This window comes from Excalfactoria chinensis, chromosome 4 (genome assembly GCF_039878825.1).
Source record: "Excalfactoria chinensis isolate bCotChi1 chromosome 4, bCotChi1.hap2, whole genome shotgun sequence".
NCBI lineage: Eukaryota > Metazoa > Chordata > Aves > Galliformes > Phasianidae > Excalfactoria > Excalfactoria chinensis.
In genome coordinates, this window is record NC_092828.1 from 11,745,623 (window position 1) to 11,757,850 (window position 12,228).

A 12,228-nucleotide genomic window follows, 5' to 3' on the forward strand; every position below is an offset into this window, starting at 1 on the left:
TTCTAAGGGACACTTCCTTATTGATCCCTACTACAAAACTTCCAGTGATCAAAGTGTTTCATCATGAAAGTAGGACAAGAACCCAAACACTGGAAAAGTAACAGGGGTACCAAGGAAAACGAGTTAAAAGAGATACATGTCCATGTATGCCATCTCTTCTATTCGTCGACAATTCTCATTGTGCATTTTGCACCCCCTGCAGTGTGAATTCAGCCCCCCTGACCATGAGTGATTAGAAGTGTGAAAAGTGTGTACAGTATTCCAGGTGAGCAGGCTCCTGTTTCTGCAGCAGTATCAATATATCCCTGACATCAACACTTCTGACCTATTCTAAGATTATACGCACATTTTTTTTTCATGACATTTCTGATTTAGTAGCTTATAATAATCCCAGGGTTGATGAGTAAATATTCTTTATTAAGTATAGCTGTTTTGTTGGTGTGGTTTGTTTTTTTTTAATTATTATTATTATTTGTTTGTTTTTTGCATCCTCTGTCATTACCAGATAATTAACTCTTGTATTATACGAGACACTTTATGCAAAAACTAACACCTAAATACAGAGTTGGATTCAATTATTTTCTTTAATTCAGTCTCTACTTACCTTTACTTATTTCTTTAGGATATTCTGATCTTCTTCTATGTTGATATTGGTGCCTATATTTTTCTTTTTAAGCTATGTCAGTGGTAGGGTATAGATGATGATAAATGAAGATAACACTTAATGGCCATGTAGTATTTATGTTCCCGGGAAGTCATTATTTCATACAAGCTACTTGATCATGACGCATATTATGAATATATTAACTCTGGATAATTTAAGATAAACAGACAGTTTTCCTTTAGTATTTACCCAAGATTACTGGAGGATTGGGCAGTCTCTTTTCCTCTTGTGCATTTACATGTTTTCTCCCTTTTGGAAATTTCCCTCAAGGAACATTGTTGTAACAAAGAACATTTCAGTTGCTTCTGCAAACTTCAGCATGACTTTACTCTTGTATATTCTGTATATGTATATCAGAAGGACACTTTACATTTCAAAAGCAACAGATTCTCACAGCTTATTATTTCAATAGAGCTTCTCATTTGCAAGGGTAGCCTAAGCTCTCAGCAAGAAAGATCACTGCAGCGACTCTCAAGTTCTCATTGCTGATAAGATTGCTTTTTGCCCCAAATGCGGTTTGCTTGGTTTTCAGCTTGGGAAACTTCTTTAAATTCACCAGTGACTTTGCCAGCTAGACAACAACAGCATCAGAGTGTGAATCACACCATTTCAATAGGCTGATTGTGAAATAAATATGAACAGGAACAGCAGGGGGCTGCCTTTTCTTTAGCAGTCACAGTTCCCTTCTTACTATATGCCCTTAAAATGCCTAGGCAGACTATTAGCAGAGGAGAAGATTGATAGAATTGCATTTACATTTTAAATCAAGCCAAGTTCTCGCTTCCCCAGCCACAACCCTTCTAAGACATCAAACAAACAAACAAAAAAAAAAATCAAAACAAAAAGAGAAAGCAGCAGCCGAATAGAAAGGAGGGAAACAAATGTTAATTTGCTTAGTGCTCTAATGGAAATTAGTTTAATGGTCCAAAATTAAAAGTATCTCTGTTAAAGACCTTGGCTTGTTCTGCACATGAAAGGCTTAGCGCTGCAACTGGGGTGATTCGTCACTCAAAATATTTCTATTCATGTAGATCCTCAGTGCAGACAGACTCTGATCTGGTGGGTCTGTCTTGGATTTGTATTGCTATTTCTCCTTTATCTGGGGAACAATTATAAGAGTAAACCCAAACTTACCAAACCCGTGTGTCTGAGCAGATACACCATTGCTGTGAAAGTTCCCTAGTCCACCCTTGGATCTGACTCAACTTTTGCCCAGTTAGTGACCACAAATCCCTTGGATTCCCCAAGCCAAAGCATGCTGGCTCAACTAACACTCACAGCAACATCCATGGCAATGGCCGTTTTCTGGAAAGCATCCCATGAGCTCTGCTGACCAAAGGGCACCTGGTCAGCACTTCATTCTTGCAGATGTTCTTCAACCACCTGCTTGAGCACCTAGCTAATACAAATACACCCAGTGAGACTATTCCAGGCATACACGGAGCTCCATTTCACATATCTTCAACTACTCTTAGTCATCTGACTTCAACAAATACAAACTAAAAACACTTGTAAGGGTAGTTAGTCATCTGAGAATTCATTAAATGTGATTCAGAAGCAGAAGATTACTTTTCTGTTTTTAAAATTGAAGGATCATAAAGAAGAATGAAATTCAGACTTAGATGTTAATTATATCTGAAAAAGACTGGATTTCTGACATGTTCCAATACTTTTTCTTTCGAGGCAAGCTGAAAGAACAAAAATGCAGTAGTTAATCAGTTTATTGATTTTGTTAAACAGAACAAAACGCTACTTATTTTCATCACTTCTAGGTTTTACCTAGTAGAGAAATTCATCAGCTATTTCACCTTACTTACACATTTCTGTGCCTCAGAAGACTATTTGCATACAAGATACTTGCCATATGATTTAGTTTTAGGTCATTGACTTTCAGCCTGTTTCATATCACCAACAGACAGCACAATGCTCTCTGTGAGAAAGGAGAAATTATGCACTTGATAGATTGAAAACAAGTTTAAACCAAGAGTGAGACTGTGGATCTGCAGAAGTCTGTCACTGATTTCAGTGCAGGTAGGATTTCTTCCATTGTACCTAACCATTAAGTGTGAAAAGCAGTGAGTCCCCACCAGAAAAGCAGAACTACGGAGACATGACATGTTACACGGATCCCTGATTTACCTCCTCAAAGAAGAATTTATTTTACCTTGCACTTGTGCTAGTCTCCTGGATGAGCTGCTATTTGTATCTAGAAATACACACAGCAGCATAAGCTTTGACATTTGCAGGTTTCTAGGCAAGAATAAACAGAAAACTGAACCTCCCAGCATGCTAAGCAACTACTGGAAAACTCCTAAGCAAGCTGAATCTGCAGAGAAGTCTCTTTAGATTCCTGTAGCTTGGGTGCTTGGGTTATAAAGCTTCATTTTCCGTTTCATTCACTTAATTTCTTTAAGTAACATAATGTTTCTGAAAGCTGTGAGAATAACAATCTTAGAAATGAAGTTCTTCATTGCCTTACAGATAAAGCACAGCACAGACGAGCTCCTTGGAGGGGCAACCTCCACAAGCAGATAGCTCAGACCTCACTCTGAACCCTGGAGTTCCCAAGTGGGCTTGTATCATAGGTAAATTTGGAAGGTGTATACACTTACATTGCTCTGATGCTTTCCTTGCCTGCCAACATCATTTTTCATCACAAGTGTAATTAGGGAGGATCGGATGTTGACCAGCAATGTTAAGACTTGGAGATATCATCTGCCATATTTGCATGTGTAAAGTAGAGAGAGAGAGAGCAGGAGAGAGGACAACAGGCATAACTTCTTTTACTTCTGAACGCTGCTCTAAAACTAAACAAGGCTCCCTCCCCATTATCCTGCAACTGAGGTCCTCTCTTTAGTGGTAAAGCACATTTGCAACTTGGGACAGCACAGCAAAACTTGGAGGCAGACAAGGCACAAGGAAACAAGGCAGCTCTGCCACTGAAGCACCCCTGTTACGACTCCGCAGATGCGTGTGGGCTTCTTAGAGGTTAAACTGCTTTTTTCTTAGCAAGACACTGAAGGCTTAAGGCTCTAAATCCCTCACTACTCAAATCAATAAGCCCTGCAGTCGCTGAAAAGAGTACTGCTGGCAGGACTAAAACCACATAATCTTCCGTCTCCCTGTCATTCATGGCAGCCTTCCCACAGCCTCCGAGGAAAGTGCCATTATCCCCATTACACAGACAGGAGCTGAGGCCCAGACAAGTCCGGGTGTTGTCTGCACTGCAGGGACAGCAGCTCATGGGGACGTCTCTGAGCAACCACGATCACAGCTCCGACTCTCCTCCAGGGGATGGCAGGAGCTTGTGATCCCACTGCAAGGATTCTTTGTCAAAGAGCAGGATTTCATAGAATCATAGAATCATCAAACAGCTTAGGTTGGAGAGGGCCTTAAAGATCACCTAGCTACATCCCCTGCCAGGGGCAGGGCTGCCACCCACCAGCTCAGGCTGCCCAGAGCCCCATCCAACCTGGCCTTGATGCCTCTAGAGTTGGGACATCCACAGTTTCTCTTGGAAGCCTGTGCTTGCAGTTTTGGAGTATGTTTCCTCGATATGTATGTATATTTTAAAAGAAAACAACATCAATATTGAAAAAATGAACCCTGTACCACTGAGCAAACCAAGGGGAGTTGTGCTTAACAATCATAGAAAAATGGTGTTGCAGTACATCAACAGTCCTTCTTGCTTTGTCCATTGCTTACAGCTTGGCCAGGCTGCACCACCTGCAGGGATGCAACAGCCAGTGGAAAAGAGACAGGCTGCCCAGGGAGGTTGTGGATGCCCCGTCCTTGGAGGTGTTCAAGACCAGGTTGGACAGGGCTCTGGGCAACCTGATCTAGTAAAGGCGTATGTTTGGTGGCCCTGCTAGGCAGGGGGGTTGGTACTACATGATCCTTGAGGTCCCTTCCAACCCGGGTCATTCTGTGATTCTGTGATATTGGGTCATCCCAGCTTAAAGTGTGGGCATTCAGTACAGCTGTACACAGCACCCCTTCTGCATCACAGCAATGTGAGAGGCTGCACAACCTGCATCCAAAATTCAGTGCTGATATCTCAACAAAGCGCAATATGGACAGTGTGTAGGCAGCAGCCAGGAAAAGCAAGACAAGGCCTCAACCAAAGTGCCAGGTTTTCCCAGAAGGCTGTGAACACCTCTCTTGTGCTGAGCTGGCAGCTTGCAGGGCACATCTTCTGTAACAGCAAGCTCAGTCATGGGCTTTGAATTGCTTCCTAAGCATACAAGACTTTCTCTGTAAAGAGCTGTTTTGATTTTCTTTTCCTATTTTTCAATATAATAGGAAGCTGACTTCATAAAATGTCTCACAGCAGCTCCCAACTATTTAAAAATAAACATTTTCATTAAACAAGTGGATTTTCATATTAGGAAAGCAGTGGCTTGAAAGGGCTTTTGTGAAAAGTCTGCAGAGGTCTGGGAACACCGTTCAAACATGGGAGGAATTTCTGCCTGCATAGTGAAACCTTTGACTTTTAGAAAAATATTATTGTTTGAATTTTCAGTAACTCAGAAGTAAGAGAAAAACATACCTGAAAATTGTTTAAAAAGTAAAAAAGATCTGTGTGCAGTTGTGTCATGATAGGATTTTAGTTTGTCTCTCAGCCTGTTTCTGCTTTTGCTGTGGAATATTCCTTATAAAAATGAGTAAGTAACCATACTATGAGTAGATCTCATGGGATGTGGTGATATCATAATTTTCATGAGGAGAAAAAACTCAAAGAAAATATGTGTCTCAGTCCTTGGAGCCCTTGAAGGACTATTCTAACAATATGTCCATGGTATAGATAGATGGGCATATTATGATGCCCATCAGAGATAGAGTGATGATGATTTTCTCCTACTGTGCTGCCTTGTAACCCTGGCACAAGCATCACTCCACAAGCTGGAAGGGCTGTGGGTAGCAGCTTCTCCATAGGTGCAATCCTCAGGCAACTTTTGGCTGTGATATATTTTGATCCTTGCCCTTTCCCTAACTGCAGCTCTCAGGGTTATTACTATATCCATTTTGAATCTATTCTCTCAGGTGTCATTAGTCTTTGAAAAGAAGTAACCCCATTAAGGATCTTATCTGCCCAAGGCAAGATATGCTCCAGAATTAATAAGCTGCTTTGCATAAGTGACAGATGTGATAAAAACGGTCATCAAAATGTGTCTGGAGTTTCAAGGGCTTTGGTAGCTGCTTGTCTGGTTCAGGGTTGTGCCAGGTGCACAGGACCAAGAGGATTCCCAGTGCCTGGTGTCACTAGCAAGTTCTCCTGAAGTCACCACTGAGCTTCTTAGAGAAGTTACTTGCCTGTCTGCAGACTATAAAATGAACATATTCATAGAGCAAGGATAAGATGATAAGCTACAAATAGAGGAAAACTGAGAAGAAATTCCGTCTTATTTGAATTGAATAGCATATTCTACATGATGAGCTGTGCAGAAGCTGTGCAGAAATGCTGATGAGGTAGGAGACTCTGGAAAATATCCATCTGGGCCAGAATCAACTATGAATGAAATCTGGCCCAGAAACAGGAAGATTTAGGTGAGGAAATTAAACTCCGATCCTTCTTTTACAGCTCTTTCCTGAAGAAAATAAACTAAATAAGAAGTTGTTTTTCCTGAGATTTCTGAGGGCAGCTCATTTTTTAAATTATCTGAATGGATGTCCATTGCAGGGTGGCTTTCCTTGAGCTAGTTTGTCTGGGATCAAAGAGAAACCACAAGGCAGGAATGCTGCAGCTGAGAAAAAATTTCAGAGCAAATTAATCCAGCAATTTTACCCCTTCACAATGCAGAGTCTTTTATGTATTTGGTTGGATGGTTAAATGCTTTGGCATTTGGATTTGGCCTGGAACCAGCTTTATGCCTTGCTTAGTGGGACAAGATCTTGGTAGTTCAGTGAATCATTGCATTTTCTTGTTCTGTAGGAAGCCTCGATAGGTGGATCATTTCGCTGCCTGCTGGTGGCAAAGCATCTCTACAAGTACACGGAGCTCAGTAAATCTCACCTCTCAAGGCAAGGATATTCACAGGTACGCATGCTGAATATGTGGGCCTAGGTGGACTTCAAGTGCCAAGGCTCGAGAGGTAGGTGACAGACCTTTCATCCGCATTCCATTTGTTGCCACATCAGAACTAGGTCATCCAACCCAACACCTTCAGAACTGAGAAAGAAATGAAACCCATGTTGGGTGATCATGGATGTGACTTCCAGGTAAAGCTCCTGTGGCATGGGGCTTGCAACCCAGCCTGGGAAACAGGGCTTTGTATTGGGCCATAGGATGCTACACACTTGCCTCTCTCCCCCCTAGGCAGCCAAAGTGCAGCACAGTTTATAATGTAATTCTAAATCACTGAGGGAACCTTTCACACTAGCTCATCCTAAAACGAGGGACTTTTAAATAGCTTTCAGCTGACTCGATCTGGTCCAGATACAGGACATGGAGAGTTATTTTACTGGTGCCACTTGTCACAGGCACTCAGACAGCTTTCTTGTAGAGCATGATCCACAGTGTTTTACTCGAAATGGAGTTACTACCAAGCTTAGAATAGGTAAAATCTCATTAAAGACAATAATGTTCACACTAAATAAATAAATAGATAGATAGATAAATTAATAGGTAGTTAAATAAATAAAAAGGAAACGCTTGATATCAAAGACATCCTTAACAGTAGTTGTATTGCTTCTGTCTTGCATGGAGAGAATATTTACACTGTTCAGAAATCTGCTCTTCTGTCAGAGCAGCAACATTTTAGCAGCTTGCCAAAAAGGAATATGATAGAATGATAATATTTCACTGCCACTCCCAGCTACTGTTTACAGTCAGGAGATGATTATTAAGAGCCTGTTTCTTTACTGGGAAGGTTCACACAAAGAAGAATCCTTTCTTTGGATATACATGAGGTAGTTTTGTTTAGCTCTACAATCCAACTACTGTGTGCCTCCTTGTTTTCAAAGGTAGAAGGTTTTCCAGCTTCATCCTGGCTCTTCATTCACTTGCCTGAACAACTCCTTTTCCCAAAATAAAACCTAAAAATAAAACCCAGCAGCTCATTTTCCAAAGGCAGCCCCAAATTCTCACTGTTGGGACTTCCAACAGTTGAAATTTTCCTTTCCTCACAGGGTATTTATCACGTTACCATTCTGGAGCACATGACTTTACTAAACAAATCATTCATTGTAAAAGCAACAAGACAGTACAAAGCAGATCTGTTTCCTTAAATCTACCCGGGTATTTGGGTAGATTCAATTCAGAACCCTCTACAAAATACAAATTTCTTCTTTTTCTCAAGACTCTGTTTTTTTCTTCATAGTGACTGATAGGAATCTCCTTTATTTTACAGATGTTTTGCTATTTCCCTCCCTCTCATTTTCAGGTGAGAATTCCCAGTTTATTTCAATGCCAGGGGGGTTGTGTTCTCCATCAGATACTTTCCTATTTTGGCCAATACCAATCTAGAACCTCAGTTTGAAAGGAGGTAGGTTCTATTCTTTTTGGGGGGTGGAGGGTAACTTGTGAAATAAGCAGTTCTTCGATGAAAAGAACTTCCATTTTACAGGACAATTAACATCTAACAACATATGTTCAGCCCCATGCCTGCTTCCCAGCATCTGGTTGTCTCAGCTCCATCTGGAATCTAACGAAGGAACAGAGCCTCATAAATCTAACACAGAAAGCAGGGTGTCGTTTATACATTTACGACAGCCATATAGAGATGCATTAATTCTATTTGAGACCACAAGTGTGTAAATAGACAGCTCTCCCCTGGTAGCCATTGCAAGCACTATTGGCTTCAGTTTAGAAACAGAGTGCCTGCATTGATTGAAAAGAGGAAATGATACAGAATATGAAGTCTCCCTTATAACAGTACTCTTTCAGGCCTGCTAAGGATGATAAGCAAGTCTGATCAGCACTGTCAGCATAAGACAACAGTTCTTGGAGGATGCCTTTCCATGCATACCATATGCAGTCCTACTGCTGTAAATTACTTTCTCAAGAAGAGGCTTATGTGCCAAAACATACACAAGATCAGGGCCACTCGCCCTTTGATAACCCTGTACTGTTTCTTACACATATTTCTCTTGTTCAAGATGCTCACTCAGTGGTTTTCTTTTTGGAATGCAGCATGCCAGCAGTGCTTGTTTTTGTTATCCTCCTTCCCTCTTTTCCCTGCTCCAGGGCAGGAAAGTGCTAACAGCCCCGCCTCATAGGTTGGCAGGAAATTTAAACCAGCAGCAAGCTGCTTCTCGGACCACCCCCAGACTTTTTTTTCCCTTCATTGATGCAGAAGACTATTTAACTGGGGGCTGACTTGTCAAATTCATCTACCGAAGTTTAGCAGGAGCTGCCCAGCCACTGACAAAGATTTTTTCCTCCTTGCCTCCTTCCCTGGACAAGCTCCTCAGAACGAAGATGCTGCTGAGTCTGCTTGCTCTGCTCTCTGCAGCCCTGCTAGCCAGAGCAGCCCCTCCAACTTGCTACTCCAGGGTGTTATCTCTGAGCAAAGAAATCACCGAATCTTTCAAGGAGCTGCAGATCTCCAAGGCTAAGGTGAGTCAGCCTAAAAACTCCTACAAAGACATTGGAGATTGCTTATTTTGATACAGGTTGCTCTCAAAATAAAATGCTACTGATCTTTCTTCTTTTCTGCAGGACCAATGCGTGGAGACGCTGCCCAAGCTGTACTTGGACATCCACGTAAGTTTTCACACTGCCTTCTTCCTTCTGCACAGGAGAAGCAGCCACTGAATAGAGAGCATAACTCTTAAGATTGTTCACACCAGAAGAGCAGTTTGAAACTATTTTTTTTAAGGCTTAATTAACTAGAAAGACAAGTGACTGCAAAAAATAAATAAATCTGACTTTGAATCTTATTAAAATCCCTATGGAGCTTCTGAGATTTTGTTTTGAAGTGACTGCCATTTCAACATTGTTTATTGTGACAGAAGCTAAATATGCAAAGCGGAGCTTTGAATAATTGTTTTGTTTTGGATTTTTTCTAATTAAAAAAAAAAAAAAAGCAAAACAATTTTTTCATTCAATAAACTTCATTTGTTTTCATGTGTGGCTTCTGGCACTGCAGTTTTGACTAGTAGAAATGCAGGGATATCTTGTTCCCCTAAACAGCTAAAAAGTAAAACCAATATCTAATCAATGAAAAATGCCTGACACATTCTGCTGGAAGCAATTGCAAGTCAGGCATTGCAAGTCAGATCCCTTCAGATCCTGACTCCAGAGCTGCTAGCGCCTTTCCTCACTGCAAAGACCGAACAGTATGATCCCAGTGTATGTTTCCCTTGCTTTAAACAAGAGCTGGAATATTTATTTATCTGCTGTACTAGGATGCTGTGAAATTAAAGTTTTCCATGCTTTATTTTAATAATGCAAGTTGTGAGAGAAAATGAGAAGGAAAAAGTTATTGCCTTTTGTATGGGAATGGAGGAATTGTGTCATAAATCCTTGATTTTCTTGTTCACCAGCAAAATGAGGCACTCTTTTAAGAGAGAAACAGTGCACCTTCTTTTTATGGAGCCCCACCAACTACAGGAACAGGTTTTACTGTTTTGGCACTGCCAGCTCCCAGAGTATGTGGGAAGGAAGCTGGCAAACCAGGACTGCACCTGCAAAACTTTCTGAGCACTTATTTGGACCAAACTCCTTTGTTATGACATTTGAAGGTTAATTTCCCACACTAAAGGTTACATAAATCACGTAGACACAGAGGTAGGAATTCAGGGCTCCCACAGAGGCAATAAGAATTTTGTTAAGTGGCAGAGAGGGACATAAATCTGCATTTGTGCACTGTTACAAATGTTTCTTTTACACTCTGCAGAACTACTGTGTGCTTACAAAACTCCGTGACTTTGTGGCCTACCCCAGATGTGAGAGAGTGCTGGAAGTGAGTGAGCTGAAGGAAAAAGCCCGGACCTTGTACACCATTATGATCTCCTACTGCAGGAGGGTGAGTCAGGATGCACCAACAGGGACACAGCATTCAGCTCCTTCTGTCTTCACCCTGCCTCCTGACTTCAGCAAAAGTGAATCAGGGCCTGACTTACTCACAGTTGCACTATCCTCTGTCTTCCTTCTTATAATGTCAGCCATCTCTCTTCTTTCTCTAGGACTTGGCATTCCTTACTGATGACTGTAATGCTCTGGAAAGTCCCATCCACTCTTCCATTGAGTCCTCTGAAGACACTGACAGCTAAAATGGAGTCAGCCTCAAAGTTGTACCTGGGAAATTTTCAAGAAGACCAGGAGTCAAGATACATATAACACTGTCAGCTACAGCATTAGACCTTTTTCGAGTACACTAGCAATATTGTCACAGACCTACCCATTTTTTCTCAGCCTCGACAGGAAATGAACCGCATGCCTTACATACCTGCAGAGCTGCTAGGGAAACGATGGTTAGAAAGCAGTTTTTTATTTGGCAAGGTATGATATTTCAGCTTAGCCAAATGCATAAGGTATGTTTTGTTTAAACACTAAGTACTAGATTTTTAAACTCTTCTATGAATAACTATATTAATAGATTATACTACTTTTTCTATATTCTATCCTAAGAAGTTATTTTATTAGATTGGCATGGAAGAGACATTTGATAGAAGTGTAATTCTGTACTGACAGACATCTCTCTACCTGTATGGATCATATATGTATGCTGGTAACTTCTGGAATGAGACTTGTAAGAATAGAAGTGGAAGTATCTTGCCTCAGTGAAAAATGAAATAAAAAACTTCTAAGCCAAGATGCTTGTATTACAGTGTGTCTTTCAAGACCAACCCAAAAGGTGTCATTAAACTTTTCACAGCCACTTGCAAGTTGTGTTTCACAGCGCAAACCATCTTTAACTTTGTTTCCACAGCAATGCAAACTTTGCTGTGTCTACATGATTTGGAAATGTTAAAGTTTCTAGTGGGAGATTTTTTTCCTGCAATCAATTTTCTCAACAAAATTAGCAGGTTCTTTCTTAAATAGTTTGTTTTGTGAGAATATAAGCTTCTGCGGTGTTTAGACAGTTAGGTTTCCAAAGCTCAACTCACATAATGAGATACTGTGATAGATAAAATTTCCAGATCACAGAATCAACAAGGTTGGAAAAGACCTTCAGGGTGAACCAGTCCAATCATCCCTGCCTTCCCTCTCTACAAGTGGTTCCTCTCTCTCCTGTACAGCATTGGTCTGGTCATTTCTCTGCAGCACTGCCCAGCATTCTGACTTGTTCAGTGGTCTTACTACATTTTATTTAATATATATATATATATATATTCAGTAAGATTATTGAATTATGTAACAGCTACGGTTCTATCATCTTCTGCCATACCAGTGAATATCTGAAGGTATAAAACAAAAATGTTTGACAACCATTAGGGAACGAAAGGAATCATAACAGTTTAAAGGAAGAAGAAAATTTGTGTGTGGAGTGGAAAAAACAATTGTTTTTTCAATAGAATAAAGTAAATCCAACATAATTTGTCAGCTTTTTGCTAGTTTTCTGCTCTCATCATAATTCTGATACAAATAACCTGAAATTCAGCTTTATACCCCATCTTAT

The 12,228-nt window shown here is 40.7% G+C and overlaps 1 protein-coding gene across 3 annotated transcripts; it reads left to right on the forward strand.

The window, feature by feature from the left end:
- Window positions 1-7,881: 7,881 nt before the first annotated feature.
- On the forward strand, window positions 7,882-11,416 carry CYTL1 (cytokine like 1). 3 transcript variants are annotated; one of them, XM_072335938.1, is made up of 5 exons: window positions 7,882-8,046; window positions 8,850-9,221; window positions 9,324-9,368; window positions 10,504-10,632; window positions 10,793-11,416. In XM_072335938.1, exons 2-5 carry the CDS (start codon window positions 9,084-9,086, stop codon window positions 10,877-10,879), a joined length of 399 nt encoding a protein of 132 aa, XP_072192039.1. In that variant the 5' UTR covers window positions 7,882-8,046; window positions 8,850-9,083; the 3' UTR covers window positions 10,880-11,416. The 3 variants fall into 3 exon arrangements, with proteins under 3 accessions (XP_072192039.1, XP_072192041.1, XP_072192040.1); XM_072335940.1 differs by having other exon boundaries at window positions 7,888-8,046; window positions 9,010-9,221; window positions 10,793-11,381; XM_072335939.1 differs by lacking the exon at window positions 7,882-8,046 and adding an exon at window positions 8,089-8,148.
- Window positions 11,417-12,228: the final 812 nt, after the last annotated feature.